The sequence below is a fragment of the Podarcis filfolensis genome, assembly GCF_964270895.1.
Source record: "Podarcis filfolensis genome assembly, chromosome: 16".
NCBI lineage: Eukaryota > Metazoa > Chordata > Lepidosauria > Squamata > Lacertidae > Podarcis > Podarcis filfolensis.
Window position 1 is genome coordinate 37,461,686 of NC_139620.1, and position 21,393 is coordinate 37,483,078.

At 43.6% G+C, this 21,393-nt stretch overlaps 2 protein-coding genes and 1 long non-coding RNA gene across 5 annotated transcripts in view; 1 reads left to right on the top strand and 2 right to left on the bottom strand.

Annotated features, from left to right (window-relative positions):
- LOC310751270 (vomeronasal type-2 receptor 26-like) overlaps positions 1-21,393 on the bottom strand; it is a 249,162-nt gene that overhangs the window by 128,918 nt on the left and 98,851 nt on the right. The window lies entirely within an intron of this gene.
- LOC310751424 overlaps positions 2,478-21,393 on the top strand; it is a 226,988-nt gene continuing 208,072 nt past the window's right edge. Inside the window, exons 1-2 of one of the 3 annotated variants that reach the window (XR_014542480.1) lie at positions 2,478-2,749; positions 2,809-3,243. This is a non-coding gene — a long non-coding RNA (uncharacterized lncRNA). Of the gene's footprint in view, positions 2,750-2,808; positions 3,657-21,393 lie in introns of those variants that run through there. The other 2 variants (XR_014542481.1, XR_014542482.1) reach the window with 2 other exon arrangements.
- Positions 8,070-15,094, bottom strand: LOC310750921 (vomeronasal type-2 receptor 26-like; the record flags this gene model as incomplete). Its single annotated transcript, XM_083589318.1, has 6 exons — positions 8,070-8,971; positions 10,608-10,734; positions 11,323-11,550; positions 11,944-12,810; positions 13,424-13,715; positions 14,838-15,094. The coding sequence occupies 6 exons, from the start codon at positions 15,092-15,094 to the stop codon at positions 8,070-8,072; spliced, it is 2,673 nt and encodes an 890-aa protein (XP_083445444.1).

Below are 21,393 nucleotides of genomic sequence, written 5' to 3' on the forward strand. Positions count from 1 at the left end.
TTCCCTGCAAAGCATCAGGTTCCAGGTTCAGTCCTCTGGCACCTCCAGGTGGGGTTGGGAGACTCTTGCCTGAAACCACTGCTGGCGATGAGCGTAGATTATACTATATTTGAGCCAAATGGTCCAAGGGTCTGAAAGCAGCCTCCCATGTTCCTACTTCCTTTTGATTGTCTTAGCCTAATGCATCCTTCAAATCGGCTCACTCCAGCCATGTAAGCTCATTCAGACTGAGTCCCAGCCCCTTTTGGGATGCTTACGGTTTTGAGAAGGTTTTGAGAAGGTGGTTGTTGTTGCCAATGCAGCGCTAAAACTCAAACACAGTTCAAACACATTCCAAGATTTTAATAAAAAATAATCTTTATTAAATAGTTTTCCAGATGAAATACAATAAATGATTGGTTGATTGATTGGTGAAAACGTGTTTTTTTACTGAGATGCTAACTTTGCATGCCATTCCTTGAACAGCAAAGATAAGGCTTGCTTTCATTGCTCTGTTCACTTGTGCATTTGACTAGTGTTATGTGGAGGGAAATGCAGCCCCTGGGCTGAAAAATGTCCCCCTCCTTCCCCCTTGGGTGTCCGGTGTGGCCTTCACAGATATAGACACAACTTGGGGGAGAGTGTTTTGGCTGCTGAGCTGCCCCCCCCCATTGTGAGGGCTGAGGGTGTGATGGTGATGCCTCCCCAGCTGCTGCCATTGTCTGGGTTGACTGTGATGCCACAAACACATTTGGCAGCTGAGCGGGTATAAATGTGGGCCAAGGCGCAAGCCTCAGCAGTTGCCCTCCCCAGAGAGAAATGGGCAGCTCGGTGGCACTCAGCCCTGGTGGTCTCCTGCCTCGTGGCAGCAAGCTGACAAGCGGAAGGAGGCAATCACCCGGTGCTGGGATGCTGTGGAGGAAGGAGAAGGCAAGTACAAAGTTTACTTGCTGGTGGGATCGCTACCTGAAGGCGATGGATATTCAGCCCTGAAGCTGGTTGATGTCTGGCAATGGACCTGGTGAGGCTGCAGCTGGTGGGTGGTTGTCGGAAGAGTTTGCATTCAGGCTAGTGGATGCCGTGAGGCCACACTGGCTGATATGAATGCAAAGTGGTTTAGAAGCCTTGTTTGTTAACAGGCAGCCAAACAGAGGAGGAGTCTGGGGGGACGTTGTTGGATGGGGGCCATCCCACTCACCTGTTTGCCTTTGCCTTACAGGGATGTCCGGAGCCGGTGAGGTTTTCCCCAAGTCCAAAGTCATGAAGAGAACCACAGGACGTCCCTATTTACCGTATTTTTCGCTCTATAACACGCACCTGACCATAACACGCACATCGTTTTTAGAGGAGGAAAACAAGGGAAAAAACATTCTGAATGAAACAGTGGATGTATCATTTTTGTGCTTCATGCTGCGGCCACAGACATGTGATCTGATGGTGAATTTGGGGTGACCCAATGCAAAAATCCTGAGAATTCCTGTGGATCCATGCTTTGTAACCACGTTTTTGCACCATTGCAGCCCCAGGCAACAGTGGGTGCGTGATTTTTTTGGTGCAGGCTGTAACCATGGACATGCTATGTGATTTGACGGTGAGTTTGGGGTAGCCCAATGCAAAGATCCTGAGGATCCATGTGGATCCATGCTTTGTAACCACGTTTTTGCACCATTGCAGCCCCAGGCAACAGTGGGTGCGTGATTTTTCTGGTGCAGGCTGTAGCCATGGACATGCTATGTGATCTGATGGTGAATTTGGGGTGACCGAATGCAAAGATCCTGAGGATCCCTGTGGATCCATGCTTTGTAACCACATTTTTGCACCATTGCAGCCCCAGGCAACAGTGGGTGCGTGATTTTTTTGGTGCAGGCTGTAGCCATGGACATGCTATGTGATCTGATGGTGAATTTGGGGTGACCCAATGCAAAGATCCTGAGGATCCATGTGGATCTATGCTTTGTAACCACATTTTAAATGGGGAGCGAAGGAAAAACAAAGAAGGGACATGAGGTGGTGTGCAGAGAAGCAGCTGGCTAAGAATGCAGGAGAGGGATTTAACGGGAGGGAGAAAAGAAAGGCAAACGTTTCCCCCCACCCCAGCCATTTCTCTCTCTCTCTCTCTCTCTCTCTCTCTCTCTCTCTCTCTCTCCCTCCCACCCTCTCTCTCTCTCCCTCTCCCCCAGCAGCACCGGAGCACAGAGAGGAAATAGAAGGAACACAGTCTGCTTTCCTCTCTGCTTGCCTGGAGGGGAGGGGCTTTCCCTGCTCTTTGTTCCGTTTCAGCAAACACAGCAAGGAAACAGAGGAGGGTGGGCAGTAAGACCCTGAGGCAGAATGCAGGAAAGCAGTCAGATTTCCCTTCTCCGTGAAGCGCGATTTGATTTTTGCCTGATTTTTCGGCTCCAGGGACCACACATTCGCTCAATAACACGCACAGACATTTCCCCTTCCTTTTTAGGAGAAAAAATCTGCGTGTTATAGAGGGAAAAATACGGTACATTGGAGAAATGAACGTGAAATACTGGCAGCGAACAATGGACAAGGCCGTGGCCGTACCTGAGAGAAGGAGCTTTGAAGGAAGACTGCAGGCGGACATCTGCTGCATTGCAAGTGATGGGGCAGTGGGGAGAGAGAAGAAAATGAGGGAGGAAACATTAGGCCACATTAGTCCATTGGAAGTGCTATGAAGACGCTTTGAACAGGAATGGCTTCCCCTCAGGGATTCTGGGAACTGTAGGTGGTTAAGGGGACAGAGAGTTGTTAGGTGGCTTTGGTTTAGGCTTTGGTTTAGGCTTAGGGTTAGGATTAGGCTTAGGGTAGGGGTAGGGATAGGGATAGGGATACGGATAGGAGTAGTGTAGGGGTAGGGTTGAGTTGGGGTAGGGTTAGGGTTAGGGTTCCCTTCTTGTCAGGGAACTCTGGGAATTGTAGCTCGGGTTAAGGGTTAATGTGTAGGGTTAGGGTTCCCTTCTTGTCAGGGAACTCTGGGAATTTTAGCTCTGGTTAGGGAGTGGGGTTGGGGTTCCCTTCTTACCAGGGAACTCTGGGAATTGTAGGTCTAGTTAAAGGTTAAGGGTTAGCGTCAGGGGTAGGGGTAGGGGTAGGGTTCCTTTCTTGTCAGGGAACTTTGGGAATTGTAGCTCTAGTTAAGGGTTAGCGTTAGCGTTAGAGTTAGCGTCAGGGGTAGGGTTGGGGTTCCCTTCTTGCCAGGGAACTCTGGGAATTGTAGCTCTAGTTAAAGGTTAAGGGTTAGCATCAGGGGTAGGGGTAGGGTTCCCTTTTTGCCAGGGAACTCTGGGAATTGTAGCTCTTGGAGGGGAACAGGGGGTCTCCTAACAACTCTCTGCACCCTTTTCAAACTATAGCTCCCAGATTCTTTGGGGGAAGAAGCCATGAGTGTTTAAAGTGGCTTCATAGCACATGAAATGGTGCGGATGTGGCCCTGGCCTCCCCCATCCCACTGCCCCTTATTATTGAGGAATCGAAGAGATTTCCCCATGCAAATCTCTCGGAAACAATGTATTTCATCTGGAAAACTATTTAATAAAGATTACTTTTTATTAATAAAATGAATCTGGGAGCTATAGTTTGGGTCTTTGGGTTTGATGCTTTTGTAACTGAATCTGTAATGGCTTTTAGTCAAATACAATAAATGATTGATTGATTGATTGATTGATTGACTGATTTGTGGAAAAGTGCTTTTTTACTGAGATGCTAACTTTGTCTCTGCATGCCATTCCTTGAACAGCAAAGCTTTCCCAGGCTTTCCAATAAAGAGTAAGGAGCTGAGGAAAGAAAGGAGGAGGGAGATGAGGAGGGTGTAGGTGAGTGTCCGGTTGTTGGCTTTAACGATTGGAGTCTCCCTGTGCTTGATAAAAATCCCAAGAACTAAAACTGTGATCAATGAGAAAGCAATAGTCAAGGTAGCTAAGATGATCCCTAAATCTTCCTTGTAAGAGAGGTAACTTAGAACCTGAGCAATGCATCTAGTTTCGTCCTTGTTTGGATATTGGTCTTCTGGACATTTGACACAGGCGTCCATGTCTGAAAACAACAAAGAGCTGTTCAAATATTTCTATAGGTTGAGCTGCATAATTCTAATAATCTAATTTAGTGCAAGAGTTTGCTGTTGATGATGGTTTTTGATATTTTTGATATAAACCCTGATTGAAATCAATGTAGCAAATCAGTTTCCTCCAAGAGCACCTGGTCATCAACTTGGATGGCTTTAAAAGAGGATTGGACAAATGAATACAGAATAGGGGTATCAATGAGGCAGTATGCATCTGAATACCAGCTCCTGGAAATAACACAAGGAAGAGTGTTCTTGTGTTTGGGTTGTATGTTCAAGGGATGTGCATTCTCAAAGCAAATACGATATGTTACAGAAGATGAATGATGTCATAATACACAATTGTTGCCCACCCTTCCGGCCAGATATCATTCCTTCTGGACATGGAGCACAGTCATAACAGCAAAATTTCTCTCCTTCCTTCTTTTTCCTGCTGTAGCCAGGATGGCAGTTCTCATTGCACACAGAAAGGGGCAGCACCTGCACAGAATAATGTAAAAGGACTTGGATTAGTGCTCTTCATTCATTCAGCTCTACAAAGAGAATTATGTTGGGAAAATAAACCATTTGGCCCAATTCCTAAAAGAACCGTGTAAGGTGCATTGCAGATATTATATTGTGCACCTTGAAGTGACGGGAAATATACATCCCAATAATTCCATAACCGGTGCCTATCCCCACAGACTCAGAATCTTATAAGAAATAAAAGATAATTCCAAAGAGACCTAAACTCATACCTCGTGTTGCATCTGCTCCATGTTGCGCCTTTTCACATTGTGTCCCGCGGCAACCCAGAAATACCAGAATGGGTTACTTCTGGGTTTCGCCACTCGCACATGCGCAGAAGCACTAAATCAAGTCATGCACCTGCACAGATGCAGCCCCTCGAGTTGTGGGCATTTTGCGTTATGGACGGGCCTCAGGAACGGATCCCATCCATAACACGAGGTACCACTGTATAAGCAAAGATCTCTCTCTTCTTACAGCCTCCATTTTGCCTGCAGCTGTTTGCTCTCCTTCCAGGAGACTGTTTCACGCACCTTTACTTAAACAGAGCCTGGGAACAAAGACTCAAGCCACCACCCTTACCAGATGGCAGATTTGCAATTCAATCGCCTCCCATGTGATCTAAAGTTAAATATCTCATCAGAGCTGCCAGAAAATAATCACATTTAATTATCAAGCCATTGAGGAGCTCAGAGAGCTCTTCTTGCTTTTCTTTAGCTTCAGTGCGATCTTCCAGTTAAACGCTTTCTGCAATACACACAGGCATTCTCCATTTCAGTGTAAACAATTATACTTAATAATAAATATAAAAAATATTGCTATCCTGAATAATCTAGCAGCTAAAAAGCAAACAGAAAGTTAAAGTGGCCAAAACCTTTATTTCTGGCACATCTCACCTGATTAAAATGTGGATGCCACACAATCTGGTCATCATGAATGGTAAACTCTTTGCCTGGAAGAGCCCGAGGTTCTAATCTTCCAATCTTTACTCTAACCACTGAACCATTGGGGAACATCACCCAGTTTGTAATATCAAAACCTGCAACCAATTCAGCCGAATGCCTGTTTCCAGAACTCCTGGATAAAGCCATCTCGTTTTGCCCAGAAAGGGCTCAGCTTCTGAATGAACCTTTGGAATCCTGATGGCTGATCTGAGTGGACTGTGATGGATATGGAACCGTGAAATGCTTGTACCTCCCAATTCTTCTCCACAGAGTGTGATGCAAAATCCCAGTGGGATGTAATAATCCACACTTTGCCCAAAGTTGGAAAAGAGAATAAGGGTGATACAAATATCAACATTCTTAGAACCTGGAAGGATGGAGGTCCTCCATAAACAATGAACACAGTTGGGTTATCCTCAAAGACCATTGCATAGGTTCCTAAATGCTGTAAAGCAAAGTCTATCATCTCATCCACATAATTCCATTTTGGTATTCTTACTATGTAGGCATAACAGATACCACTAGGGGAAATAATCATTTTTCAGATGGGTTATAAGCATTTACATCATAGATTTACTTATTAGAAAACAGTCCTGTAGTCCATCTCATTCAATGTCCTGTGAAAATTCAGATGGGGGGATCCTGCATGAGAACCTGACTATCTTTGGTCAGGAGCCACATTGAGCCTCTTGTCTCAGGCAGCAGTTTAGGAAGGCTGCTGTCACAAAAATGCCCCACTGGGCTGTTTGTCTGAGCTCCCTACACTGTCCCATCAGAGCCCCAGCTACACTAATCAATCACTTCCACTCCCTGTTTCCAGAACCTGTAGAAGTAATATCTGAGTTGTGTGTTTGGGGACATTGCAGACAGATGCAATTAGTAACAGATACAATTACCACAACCATGTTAAACAAAAGGAAAGAGTCAAATAAATGACCAGTTAATTCAAAGGGGATTTTTGGTTTACTTTTTCAAGACACAACACTTTCTTAGATACTCCCAACAAAGAAGCTTAGTGCATGCATACATGCTTTATTATGGTCCAAAGACCTGAGAAAACAGTTTCAAAAGTGGGCAGCTTTCAACAAATTAAAACACAATATGACATCAGACCTTAAAAACTTCCCCTGAACAGGGCTTCCCTTAACAAACTTTATTTGGGCAATTTGATTCCATTCATATGTTGTCACTGATGTTTTCTAGAAATCATACTCTGTTTCTTACCAACATTAAACATTTGGATGAATGGCAGAATATAAAACCTCTTATACTACTCAACTCATTTGCGAGGAAGACACAAAAACTACTTCTTCACCATACAGCAAGAGTGAAACTGGTCTATCCCTCAGATATACTGGTCTACAAATGTACAGTATGAGGTGATACTAATATTGTTTACATTCACATTAAACAATAGAGCCTGATAACATTTTTGTCACCCACACCCCAAAGCTGGAGTACTACTTGACCATTCCAAAGAGTTTGCTACGTGAACTTTTACTGAAGTCTTGTTGCATCTTTATAATTAAGTACAGCCACCCACCTTTTACACCTGTTTCCTATAATTTCTCCCATATACATTCCCCACTAACCAGATCAATGGAAAATGCAAGATACAGGGAACATTTCTTTACATATATTGGATTAATCAGTGGAGAAATTGATGCCCTTTTGATTTCAAGATCTATTTACTGAAGGCAGAAATTTGGCATGCTTTCTATGATGCAAGAGTTAGAGAGACAAAATCAGCCTCTAAGTGTGATCGAGCTCTGGAGTTGAATGATATTTTATTTTAGTGGGCAGACATGTCTCCTTCGCTTTTTCAGTCAAAAACAAATCTCTGAAAAGAGGTTGGTTTATTCAGTTGAAACCTTCTGATAATCTGGATCGTTTTACATCTCCGTCAACTTGCATTCAGCTTAGTGAACAAGAAGAGGATCTGATTTTCCAGGATGAGAACATAAATACATTTACCTACAGTAACTCAAGATGGGGGGAGGGCATTTAAAATGGACAGAATACATACCCTAATTTTAAATAAAACCCCCCAAACCAAAAGCACCTCTTTGAATATTTCCCATAATCTGACCCATTAAACCACTCAGTGTCTCAAAATCTCTGTGCTGGGAAGAGATGATCATAATTTGTGTGGCACAGTCAATCTAGTTAATTTTGTTTTTGCCCCTCAGCTTGTTCAAAAGTTGAGGCATAGGTTTTATGCTCATATAGGATCAGGAATGGTTGGGAATTAGTTCACATAAAAGATGTTTTAGTTTTATACAATAAAATTGGCTGTTGAAATAAATCCTCAAAAACAAAGTCATGCCTCATTCTTTATGTGAGTACAAGGCCAACATGAGATGGGGTCAACTGAATTTAATAAATAATAATAATAACAATAATTTTTATTTATACCCCGCCCTCCCCAGCCAAGGCCGGGCTCAGGGCGGCTAATTTGGGGAGGGAATGCATCGAACACTCATACCGCAATTCCAATGGCATTTCTATTACTGTCATATCTGATGAAATATGAGTAAGAGTCAAATAAAGAGATTAATCTGTATTTTAATTTATTTTTTCTTCCTCATCATTTGCTCCCTGCTGTTCAGCTCAGGCCTTAGCACAATAATGTAGCATTTGGGGGAAAAGATGCAACCCAGTAATCCAGCACTGGAGGCCAAGATGGAGAAGATCTCCACAGCCACCATATATTTCCCTTTGGTGCTCAAGTAGGTTGGCACAAAGGACAACCAAACACTGCAAAACACCAACATGCTGAAAGTGATAAATTTGGCTTCATTGAAACTGTCAGGGAGTTTCCTAGAAAAGAAAGCTACTATGAAGCTGGCGGTGGCCAGGGAGCCCATGTAGCCTAAGACAGAGTAAAACATGGTCGCTGAACCCTCATTACATTCAAGTATAATTTCCCCAATCACTGAATATGTGTCCTTATCTGGAAATGGTGGAGAAGTACTTAACCAAAGAGCACAAATGGCAGCTTGGATGAAGCAGCAGAAGAGGACAATAGAATTGGTCAGGCCTTTCCCCACCCATTTCCTTATGCTGGATCCTGGTTTGGTGGCCATAAATGCCACAACCACAGTGACCGTCTTTGCCAATACAGTGGAAATGGCCAAAGAGAAAACAAGACCAAAAGCCATTTGTCGGAGAAGACAGATCACCCTTCCAGGCCGTCCAATGAAAAGAAAGGAGCACAGGAAGCAAAGGAGGAGGGAGATGAGAAGGATGTAGGTGAGGGTCCGGTTGTTGGCTTTGACTATGGGAGTATCCTTGTGCTTCAGGAAAATGCCAAGTACTAAAGTTGTGATGAGAGAGAGAGAAATAGCCAACACCACTAAGATGATCCCCAGATTTTCTTTGTAAGAGAGGAAGCTCACAATCCTGGGAACACACTGAGTTTGGTCCTTGTTGGGATATTGGTCCTCTGGACAACTGACGCAAGCGTCTATGTCTGAAAAAGGGAAGAGGTGCTTAAGTATTTCAGAATGTTGAACAGCATCTATCTAAACACAAACAGCTATTTAAGCACGCCTTTACACTGGGTAATGCCAGTCAAAAGCAATCAGCCACAAGAAGATTCGAGGATGTCTATTTTTGTGTTCTTTCACAAAATCCAGGAGAAATGAATCTTATATTTTGAAAGAAAGTGAGATTGATTTTGGATGGGTTTCTATGGTCTGTGAGAACTGGTGGCATGTGTTGAACTCATGGACATAGTAACTGAATGCTTCCCTGATTCAGAAAGTGGATAGATAAGAATGAATTATATGTCAGGTGGGTTGAGCAAAAACCTAGCCCTAATGTTTGCATGAATCTGTAAGTCTGGTGAAAGGGTCCAATTAGTGTTCTGCTTGCATAACAGGGATGGGGACCTCTGTCCTGTGGGTTGAAAGTGACTGTCCAGGCCTCCCTATCTGACCTTCAGGAGAGTCCTGAGGCCACAAGCCCTACCAGGTCACAATTCTAACCACATGGGCTTTACAGCCTTCAAGAGGGTATTTGCCTAGCTGATTATAGAATCATAGAATCATAGAGTTGGAAGAGACCACAAGGGCCATCGAGTCCAACTCCCTGCCAAGCAGGAAACACCATCAGAGCACTCCTGACATATGGTTGTCAAGCCTCTGCTTAAAGGCCTCCAAAGAAGGAGACTCCACCACACTCCTTGGCAGCAAATTCCACTGTCGAACAGCTCTTACTGTCAGGAAGTTCTTCCTAATGTTTAGGTGGAATCTTCCTTCTTGTAGTTTGGAACCATTGCTCCGTGTCCGCTTCTCTGGAGCAGCAGAAAACAATTAGACCTCTTGGTGTCTAGTTGAAGGATTGAGAGACGGGTGTATAGAAAGTAGCCCACGGTACAAGTTCAAACTCACCTTAGTTGCTCCCTCCACTTCTGCCTCAGGACCCACCAACTACTCCTAGAAGGTTACACAGAACATGATGAGGCCCTGAGGATGCAAAAGGTTTCTCACCCTGGCTTTAGAGTTAGCTGGAACCAAGAGAGGACCTTCTCATTGCTTGGGAAATTGCTGGCAACCGAGGGGCACTTTGCTCATTTTTCCATCTCAGATAGGCGTCTAATCATCCATCCATCCATCCATCTACATTTAGTTATTACATTTATTACATTTATATCCAAGGAACTGCTAGTGGCACATTTGGTTCCCTCCACTTTATCCTCACAATGTCCCATGAGTTGTGTAGGCGGCAAAATTGTGATCGGTCTAATGTAGGGCTGCCATACGTCCAGGTTTTCCCTGACACATCTGGGAATTGGGCTGCCAAATGGCGTCCAGGCAGATTGTTGCTGAATAGGCAAAATGCCTGGAGAAACCTGAACGTATGGCAAGTAGGGGGTTGTTGTTGTTTTAAGATCCTTTAAAAATCCTATAAAAGCCCAATAACTTTGACCATTTTTTTTTTAAAAATGACAACAACTCAACAACAAGGTAATTGTTCCTGAAAATCCCTTTAGTATTAGACTGCTCTGCATTCATCAGCATTCTCCAAACAAAGGTAATAAATAGCCTATTTATATATATATATTAAATCCCATAAATTAGGTCATGGGAATTCCTGCCTCCCACCTTTCTGACTAGAGATCATTCCTTCTGGACACGGAGCACAATCATAGCAGCAAAACTTCTCTCCTTCCTTCTTTTTCCTACTGAAGCCAGGGTTGCAGTTGTCATTGCACACAGAAAGGGGCAGCGCCTGTGCAAAATCATACAGATGAGCAACAACAGATTAGCCCTTTTCAGTCCTTCACCTCCATGTGATTAGACTCATGTGAGGGGCAGAGAGACTGAGGATGAACCAGTTGGCTCAGCTCCTCTGTCGCCCATTTGTTACCAATTCCCAACTTCATCTCCTGGTTTGATCAGTCTAAGACTCAGCCTGAAAGCAGATCATAGGAAAGACAATGCGATTTCCTAGCCCCCCAAAATATGAAGTTGTAGAAATAAGATAAAGATATCTTGAAGATAAGAGCAAGGTCCATCTTTTTTCCTTCCAGAAATCACTACGTGATATTCTGTGACATTTTAGCAAAATAAAATATTTTACTTTCCAATGCTTTGTTAACAGGCTTATGTGACATCATTTTTCCACAAAGAAATTAAATGGCAGAGATGGCAAAAAGGATTCCTTGCTTTAATTTAAGGTTTGAGATCAATTTATGAGGTCAAGGATCATAAAGCATTAAATTTACAATAAGGCACCTCAAGAACTTATGGAATAGTGAGCTACCCAGAAGGGAACATTCCCCTTTCATATAGTCAAGAGTTTGCAGTTATAATTCACCTGATTAAAACTTGGATGCCACACAATTTGCTCATCATTGATGGTTAACTCTTTGCCTGCTGGAACATGAGGCTCCAGTCGTCCAACTTTCAATCTAGTCAGTGAGCCATTGGGGAAAGTGATCCAACTGGTAACATCAAAACCTGCAACCAGTTCTCCATGTTCATCAAAGTGCACCATATCTCCAGCGCTGATGTTGAATACAAGGCTCTTCAGAAAGGGATGGACCTGGAATATTGAAATATTTACATGGAATTAATGACATGAATAACTGTTCTTAAAGCAGTATATATGGTGATGGAGTATTTCTACTTGTCTATTATTATTATTATTATTATCAACAACATGAAATTAATTACATAAAGAACAGTCTATAGAGGGGATACATTGATTGAAAATGTCTAGCAAACCAGATCGGTAGTTGGGTTCCTATTGTGGGTATTTGGCAAGCTAGCATGACAATGATGTTGACTCTGAGTAAATGTGCACCAGGTCAGGCAGGCTAATATCTGTGGCTCTTGCCACCAGACACAGCTGGAGCTCATTGGGACTGGTGAGGTGAAAAGCCAGGAGATCAGTGGCAGCTGAAGGCAAAGCAAAGAAGTTCAGAGTTGTCTTTACCTGCCATGGTTGCACATTCAGAAAGGCAAATCTCTCTCCTCTTGCCAATCTGTTATGTTTGGAGCTGGATTTGTTTATGGAGTTCAAAGCATGTGCCACAGCATAGACAGCTTTGTAGACATTGTAGCTGTGACCAGTCATCTGTTTTTCATACAAAACCCCAGGAAGGTTCTCCAGTTTCTCCTCCAAAGTGCAGGGGTCTTTCTGCTCAGCCTCCACCTCCTGTCCATTAGATGCTTTCAGGGAGCAGGTGAAAGCCTGTTCCCAGACATCCTGGATGAATACATCCTCTTTGTGCCAGAAGGGTCTTATCATCTGAATGAACTTCTGGAACCCTAATGGCTGACTTGAGTGGACTGTGAAGGAGAGAGTACCATGGAACATCTGTATTTCCCAGTCTTTCTGAATAGACACTGATGCAAAATCCCAGTGAGATGTAGCAACCCACACTTTACCCAGAGGTGGCCATCCCATTACAGGTACTATAAAGGATAATACTCTCAAAACCTGGAAGGATGGAGGTTCCCCATAAACCACAAATACATTAGCTTTTGTCTCAAACACAATTGCATAACTTTCCCAGTGCTGTAAAGCCAAGCGTATCATCTCATCCAGATAATTCCATTTTTCTAATCTTACTATGAAATCATAGCAGATGCCATGCTCAAAGAGTAGTGGTAAAATTGTCTGTAGAAATTGGTCCCCTTTGTCATCATCCACAGCACCAAGTACAATCCATGTCCATTTGAAATGTTGAAGTAATCGTACTATTCCTATGTGCTGTTTGGCTTCATTTGGGACCATCTGGTATAAAAATGGGAATAGCATGTTTGCATCCTGTATCGCCAAAAAGGATCCATATGTGAGCTAAAATAGAATGCATGAGATGTTTTCTTTTGTTTCTGAAGGATTATGAGAGAACGTAAAACTACAGGTATCACAGGTACTTCAGAGGCATAGCTTTCCCAATAAATGTCTGCATAGGTTTTAAAGAAGAAAACTTGTGGAATACCCAGTAATCTGCTTCATTACTGATAATTTCTTAATGTTTCTCCTAATGTTTTTAAAATATGTAATCCAGCCTTATAGAGCAGCAGAGAACAAGTATTTCCCTTCTTCTATGTAACAGCCATTAAGGTATTTTAAAGTACTACATTAATCTCCTTAGTCCCTTCCTCTCTGGACTAAAGTTACACCGTTCTGCCAGCCATTCCTTACATTATGTGTTTTCAGTTGTGTATTAGGTCTAGTAAAAAATGGGGAAAAAGAAACCATAAAAACTCAAATCCTTTATGTCCTAGGCACAATCATTCCATTCCACTTCAATTTACAGATACTTGAGTTTTCTGTACAATGGCTCTCAGCACTGCTTGGTTAATTCCTATCCAAACTGCCCTCTTCAACAAAACTTTGCAGGAACCTTGTCACAAGTTTATCAAATCAAGATAGTATGACCCATACAGCCATGCTCCCGATTTACCTGTGGAATCTTGTGGGTTGCTGAAATGGTGGCCATATTGGCAGAGATTTCAGAGATGCATCCTCCAATGAGAGCTATCAGGTTGTTCCACTTGTGACATTTGAAGTTGGGGACAAATCTATGCTGTGTGGAAAGCAGGTTGAGCGTGGCCTTGTAGGTCATCCTTGCAGTGTAGTAGCTATTGAGGACGCGGAACCCTAGAGAGATGTTGGATAAGACTTTGGGATTCTCATTGATTTCTTTGACAGCAAATGCTAAGGCCAGGATGTGCTGGTAGTTCTTTGGCACGGAGCTGTAATAAAATTACAACACAATGGACTGAAATGAAGAAGAAGAGGAAGAAGAGGAAGAAATGCTCCCTGCATTTAAGGGAGTTACTCTTTGTACCAATAAAAACAAGTAATTGAAAGTCAATAGGTGTGGCCTTCCCAACACAGTGCCCATAGGCGCAAGAAAGCCATAGAGAACATCACCTGAGGCCACAGAGCCTCCGATCCCTTCCCTTGCTGACTGCTTACTTCACCATGAGATGTTGTGAGATGTATGCCTGCCAGAAGTACATATAACTGAATAATGAAATTTCATCTCTGAATACTTTTCTAGGCTCTGAACTTCACCTGAGCAGTGGAGCAGAAAATGGAGCACTCAGAGGGCAGAATTGGAGCAATCTGAGGCAAAAGCAAGGGGAGAAAGTGATGCACTGCAAAAGTGAGGAGAGACAGAAAATAGTAGGAATTGTGTTCCATAGAGAGGAATCAGAAGGTGCACATGGACATAAACTCACATCCCTCAAGGCTGAGAAGGAACAAAGTGTGGACAGAACAGAAATAGTGGGGCAGTGACAAGGCATGATCCACCATGTGAAAATGCTGTAGAAGGTTTACTATATCATGAAAAGCAGCACAGAACAGTCTATTTTAGTGGGGCTTGCAAGGGAAAACTTAGCAGTAGAAACAGTTAATAAGAGAAATGAATACAATAAACCCACAATCTGTATTCAGCTTTACATGCCTGGCAAAACAATAAAAAATTAATCCAAAGGGGGTGCATGTCTGGGGAAAAAGACTATGGAAATCCCATCTGCCATTGAACCCGATTTATATTGACTATATACAAAGCTGGCTTTTGGCGTGATTTCCGGAACGTGACCCTCGTGTAAATTGGGGGCTTCCTGTCTCTGTCTCTCTGTCTGCACATATCTACCCTTGCCCCTCATCTTGTCATGCTGAGGTTGAGTACCTCATACCTCTTCCATAATACTAAAGAATGCTTAACCCCACCCTTAAAATTTTATTGGGTTTCCATGAAGAAGAACATCAAAATATGAATCACAGTAATGCGTAATGATGCGTTTTCAATCATTTCAGTCTGATTATATTATACACGGATAGAAGGGGAATAAATAATGCCTTACATAGGTTCATCAATCAGTATCTGTGAAGGCTGTTCCCTGAAAGACTGGATATTAGAGAGGTATATGACTTGTGAAACCATCTCACCAATTACTAGGTCTCCTGGCTGGTAAAATTCGTGAGCAATAGGAAGAGGATCATCATAAATGCTGCAGTTAATAGAATGTGCCTTGCATATAGTGTGGAGCAGAAGTAACAGCAGAAACAGCACCAGCAGGATCCTGCTCAGAAATCTTCCCCTCCCAATGTAGATTCCCATGTTTCCACTACAGCCTTATATGCAGATGTTATCAGTTTGGGGCTAAAGTGTCCTTTGAATAGGGGGCTGTTAGGTAATCTATGAACCAGCGCTTTGGTCTTTTTAGTTAGCCAGTAAATTTTCTTTTTCTTGACACATTATTCCGAGGGATGGCTGGAGGTTGCTGGGATACAAATAATAACATTTTAGCTATTATTACTTCTTTTTAAAACAACCAAATGCAGCTGTTTATTTATAAATTTCACTTTTCCTTGGTTTACAAAGAAAATAACTATACCCATGACTGTTACCCAAGAGAACATAAGGTACATTGTGGTGAGGCAGCGTTTCAGTTAAACAATATGCTAAACTATGTGCTAAACATGTGCTAAACCATGCCTAGTCAAGGAAGTTCACATTTCACAAAAATAATGTTCCTTGAAATTGATGACTGCACGGAAGCATATCCAAACATGTAAAAGAAGAATGATGATACGAAAGACTGGCAGAACCCTGGCTGTGCCTAGACATCGCTCTGAACATTAGCAAGTTGTTATGCCTTTTTAAAGATGCTATTGTTTTTTAATCCAAACAGAATGTGTATATCTACTATGTAAGAGGATGGAAGCCAGCAATTTTGACACTGATGGAAATAATTCCTCAGTGTGTTCTTCGTATTTGCAGTTGCAACATGCCTGACCAAATTGCTAAAGCCTCTCCCCCCTGAATTGTACAACTATTGTTGTCTTCCTTGAGAGATAATAAGTAGGCAGCATTGCTTAGTCCTGAGCAAGAGTTAAGTTTTCCCAGAGATCATTCTTGGTTGGCAGAAAATGAAGGTCTGGGTTTAAACGTAGAGTCAAGTCCGAGAGTACGTGAGATTCAGTCCCGTCCCATCCTGTCCCCCACCCTGAAGATGGGTTCATCTCCTTCATCACTTGACTTTCCAGTATTGTTTCCCCCCATATTGCTATCAATAACAAATTGATATTAGGGGTGCCATATTTCTCAAAGTAAAACCAGGACACCCAGAAAGTTGTTGAGCTTTTTTTTTACTTATGCAATACAGTGGTACCTTGGTTTACAAACTTAATCCATTCTGGAAGTCCGTTCTTAAACCAAAGCGTTCTTAAACCAAGGCTTGCTTTCCCATACAGCGGGAGAAACTCAATTTACAAATGGAACAGGCTCAACAGGAAGCGGAACATGTTCTGCTTCCAAGGCAAAGTGAACAAACCAAAACACCTACTTCTGGGTTTGCAGCGTTCTTAATCCAAGTTGTTCATAAACTAAGCTGTTCTTAAACCAAAGTACCACTGTACTATCATTCTGCAGCGTGCAAACCTAGCAATTAGGAACAGAGCCCAGCCCAAGCAGCTTACAGTCAGAATTGGACTTCTGTGTACATGTCTGGGAACAAGGAACAGGCTGATTTTCTGAGGTCACCGAAAATACGTATTTGGGCCTTCGGTAATTCAGTCCAGTTGCCAATGGCTCTCTTAGCTTTTCAAGTATGGGCCTGAGCTGCAGTGGCTCCCCTACTGTGGAATACTCTTCACAGAGAGGCTCGTCTGGCACCATCATTACATGTCTTTATTTCGTTTGACATCTGTTTACTGAAGGCAGAAATTTGGCCTGCATTCTGTGATGTAAGAGTTGGAGAGACAAATTCAGCCTCTAAGCATGATCGAGCTCTGGAGTTGAGTGATATTTCATTTTAGTGGGCAGACATGTCTGCTCAGCTTTGTCAGTCAAAAACAAACCCTTGGAAAGAGGTTGGTTCATTCAGTTGATAATAATCTGGATCTTCTTACATCTCTGTAAACATGCATTCAGCTTAGTGAATAAGAAGAGGGCCTTATTTCCCAGTATGAGAAGATACATTTATCTACAGTAACTCAAGATGGGGGGAAGGCATTTAAGATGGACAGAATACATTCCCTCATTAAAAAACAACAACAACAACCCCAAAAAGCACCTCTGAATATTTCCCATAATCTGACCCGTTCATCCACTCAGTGTCTCAAAACCTCTGTGCTGGGAAGAGATGATCATAATTCTCTTGGCAAAGTCAATCTAGCTAATTTTGTTTTTGCCCCTCAACTTGCCCAAAATCTGAGGCATAGGTATGATGCTCCTATAGGATCAGGCGCTGTTGGGAATTAGTTCACATAACAGAAGTTTTAATTTTATAGAATAAAATTGGTTGTTGAAATAAATCCTCAAAATCAAAGTCATGCCTCATTCTTTATGTGAGTACAAGGCCAACGTGAGATGTAGTCAACTGAATTTGGCACCATCAGTACATGTCTTTAGACACCAGGCAAAAATATTCCTCTTTACTAGGCCTCTGCCCATTAAATAATCTCTTTCTTGTTAAAGCTGTGCAGAGGGGGGCTGTTATTATTGTATTATTATACTGTTGTTACTCTTTTTATTATGTTTTTATTACTGATGCTCCATAAAATGTGTTCTTAATGTTGTACACTGCCATGGGATATTTGGATAAAAGTCAGTATGTAAATCAAATAACAAACAAGCAAACAAGCAAACAAGCAAACAAACAAACAAACACTCCCCCACCATCCGCTGGTGTGCACTTCATTCTTCCTTTCTGTAGGGTTCGGGTGCATCATCTCGTTCTCCCTGGGAACTCACTGGCACATCTGAACCAAGCAGATTGAATGCCTTGCACATCAGCTGGTGCAGTGTGTGTGTGTGTGATGCTTCCTGCAGTATTTGGAGGAGCCAGCCAGTTCCCAGGTGGGACTCACTGGCACCCCAAAACCAAGCAGGATTGCAACCTCCCCCATCAGCTAATGCAGGCAGAGTTTAATCTTACTTTCTGCAGCGTTTGGCAACGCCAGCCAGTTCTCAGTAGGAAGAGGGAGGCAAGACGTGACCAAGTACAATGAAACTCCCTGCAAGTCAGCTGATGTTGGGGTGGGAAGGAGAGCTCCCTCATCACCTCCAAACTATCTTCCTACAATGCGCTTCTCCTGCTCCAACTAAGCCTGCCCATCCAAGCTGAATCCTGTCACACACACCAATTGTCCTGATTTGAACAAGACATCACTGATTGACAGAAGCTGCCCTGGCTTCTTATTCCAGGAGGAGGTGGGGAGAAAGCCCAGCCAGCAAAGTTGAATGAATGAATGAATGAATGAATGAATGAATCTTTATTTGCGTCAGCCATCGGCCATAGCAATAAAACAACAATACAATATGCAAAGAATAGAAATAAAAAGTCAATTATATAAAATACATTTTAGGGTTTTGAATCAATAGTCAAATAGTGGATCTTATTCTAATTGCCCCAGCTAAAAACCTTGCAGCCTTTGCTGTCACCTGCTCATCTTGATCTGCCAAGAGATAGGATACAGTGGCAGTGGTTAGGCGACCCAGAATGGAAAATAAAAGAGGAGTGATAACCTCATTCCTCAAGTCTTTATACAGAGTGCAAGCCACCGATTCAGTACTGCCATCTCCACAGGGACATAAGCATTTTTCATGTGGAATCTGTTGGAATCGTCCCTCAAGTCCAGCCAAAAGCATGACATTCAATCTTGCGAGAGTAAAAGCGCATCTATATTTTAGAATTGCTAGATTATGCCAGAGAGTCGAAATGGGAAGGTGGAAAATTGTCATGCCATGGGCAAAAGTAAAGGCAGAGGAGGGGTGATGGTGGGCCTGAGTGGGGGTCAGTGGCATGGTGGTGGTTTGGAGTGTCCCAGAGGGTCCGTTCTGCAGGGCTCATCACACAACCCTCCAATGGCAGACAAGCCAGAGGGATAAGTGAGTGGAACCATGGGTGTGACTTCTACCTTTGTAAAGTAGGCCAGTTCCTACAAGCACCCCTCTCTATTGTCCATTCAGACAAGGAAGAGGCATGATCAGAACTCAAGTATATATTTTAGCCAGGTATTTAATGCTAGTAGGTCTGCTTAGCCCCACTGATATTAGTGCACTCAACATAATCATGCTCATTTATTTGACTGGGTTTACTCTGAGTTCAACTAGCAACGGATACAGCCTGTGAATCAGGGCCCATGGGGTCTGTGGCCTGAGACCAGAGACAGTCCTGTTCAGACCCTGGGGCTGTGTTTTCCTCACTCTTGACCTGACGCATTAAAGGGACAGAATTAAACATTTCATGGCGCATGACTTTGGACTTGGGCACATAAATAGGAGTGGCCTAGCTGGATTGCAAGAAAGAGTGAACTGCTTGGGCAGCGTTTCATAAAACTTTCTGATCTGCGTTAAATCAGCCCTCTAAAGTTCAGTTCTGCCTGGTATGTGCACCAGTGTAAACCTGTATAACTGAATGCTGTTCTTGTCATTTGGAGCGAACTCTCCAGGGGCTTCTCTCAATGGCAAACACTGTGTCAAGACCCTGCAATTAGAGATAATTGATGGAGAGCCCTTACAGCCATCGCATATGCTACATACAGGTGCAATTTTCACAGACCATCATTATTCCTGATTATTCAGTATTACAACTAACCTTAAAATAGCATTTGCTATACAGTTTTCAGTCCTGCATTGTAAACAACACTTTGACTTTTACGTGGTATTAACTGTGACTTGTGTTTACCTGGACGCTGTGCTTCCCACCTTGTGCCAAGTCCCAAATAGGCAGCAAACCAAGACAAGGCTCTGCAATTAGCTGTAATTTTCACAGCAGAAAGCCCAATTAAACTTGTCAGCCAGGATTCTAATTATGAAGCAAACTTCGGCAAGCAGCTGACAGTCAGGAAGAAAGAGAGGCCTTGCTAGCCTCTGCAGGACAGCGGGGTGAAGGCACCCCGCTGCCCTGGAAAGGCTGTGCGTGCAGCCGTCCCCAAGCTAGAGCAGCAAGACGGAGCCCTCCGCCTCGCTGTTCTGGCTTGGGAACAGCCTTGCTAGCCTCTGTAGGACAGCGGGGTGAAGACACCCCGCTGCCCTGGAGAGGCTGTGCGCGCAACCATCCCCAAGCTAGAGCAGCGAGACGGAGCCCTCCATCTCGCTGTTCTGGCTTGGGAACAGCCTTGCCAGCCTCTGCAGGACAGCAGGGTGAAGGCACCCCGCTGCCCTGGAGAGGCTGTGCGCGCAGCCATCCCCAAGCTAGAGCAGCGAGACGGAGCCCTCCGTCTCGCTGTTCTGGCTTGGGAACAGCCGTGCTAGCTTCTGCAGGACAGCGGGGTGAAGAGACCCCGCTGCCCTGGGGAGGCTGTGCACGCAGCCATCCCCAAGCTAGAACAGCGAGACGGAGTGCTCCGCAGTGCTCCGTCTTCATGTTCTGGCTTTGGGCTTAGGGGCGCAGCCTGCATTCGCTCTATAGGACGCACACACATTTCCCCTTAATTTTTGGAGGGGAAAATGTGCGTCCTATAGAACGAAAAATACGGTACTGGGCAAGGTTTTCCTCAGTATCATCTCTGTGTGATGGGATAATGGGGAAAAAGCTGTCCCATAAGCCCTTGCTGCAGAGGGGAGGGCAGGCCTATATAAGGCTTTTCCCCCTGGAGCTTTCAGAGCTTCCCGCTTGCCCACCCTCAGGTTAGAGCCTTCACTGGGCAATTTTGAGTCATTGGTTGACAGGGCCAGAAAGATAATAATAATAATAATAATAATAATAATAATAATAATTATTATTATTATTATTATTATTATTATTATTATTATTATTATTATTTATACCCCGCCCATCTGGCTGGGTTTCCCCAGGCACTTTGGGCGGCTTCCAACAAAATACTAAAATACAATAAGATATAAAACATTAAAAGCTTCCCTAAACAGGGCTGCCCTCAGATCTCTTCTAAAAGTTTGGTAGTTATTTTTCTCTTTGACATCTGGTGGGAAGGTGTTCCACAGGGCGGGTGCCACTACCGAGAAGGCCCTCTGCCTGCTTCCCTGTAACTTGGCTTCTCGCAGCAGGGAACTGCCAGAAGGCCCTTGGTGCTGGACCTCAGTGTCCAGGCAGAACGATGGGGCTGGAGATGCTCCTTCAGGTCTACTGGACCGAGGCCATTTAGGACTTTCAAGGTCAGCACCAACACTTTGAATTGTGCTCGGAAATGTACTGGGGATTTTCTTTTCTTCAAAGGTGATTGGCTTTTTTTTTTTGCTTTCCCTCAGTGAAATTATGCCTTTCCGCTGATAGGTGGAAGAACATTGTTTGCATGAGGTTGGAAATGGCATTGGTCAGCATCAGCGTAGTATAGAGGGTCCCCCCTAAGGGGCCTGAGGAGAGGATTGACCACGGCAAACCCAAGCGTGGTTTTGGTATCTGCCTGGTTGGAACCTGCACCCTGGTCCTCAAGGGAGACCTTGCTTGCTTG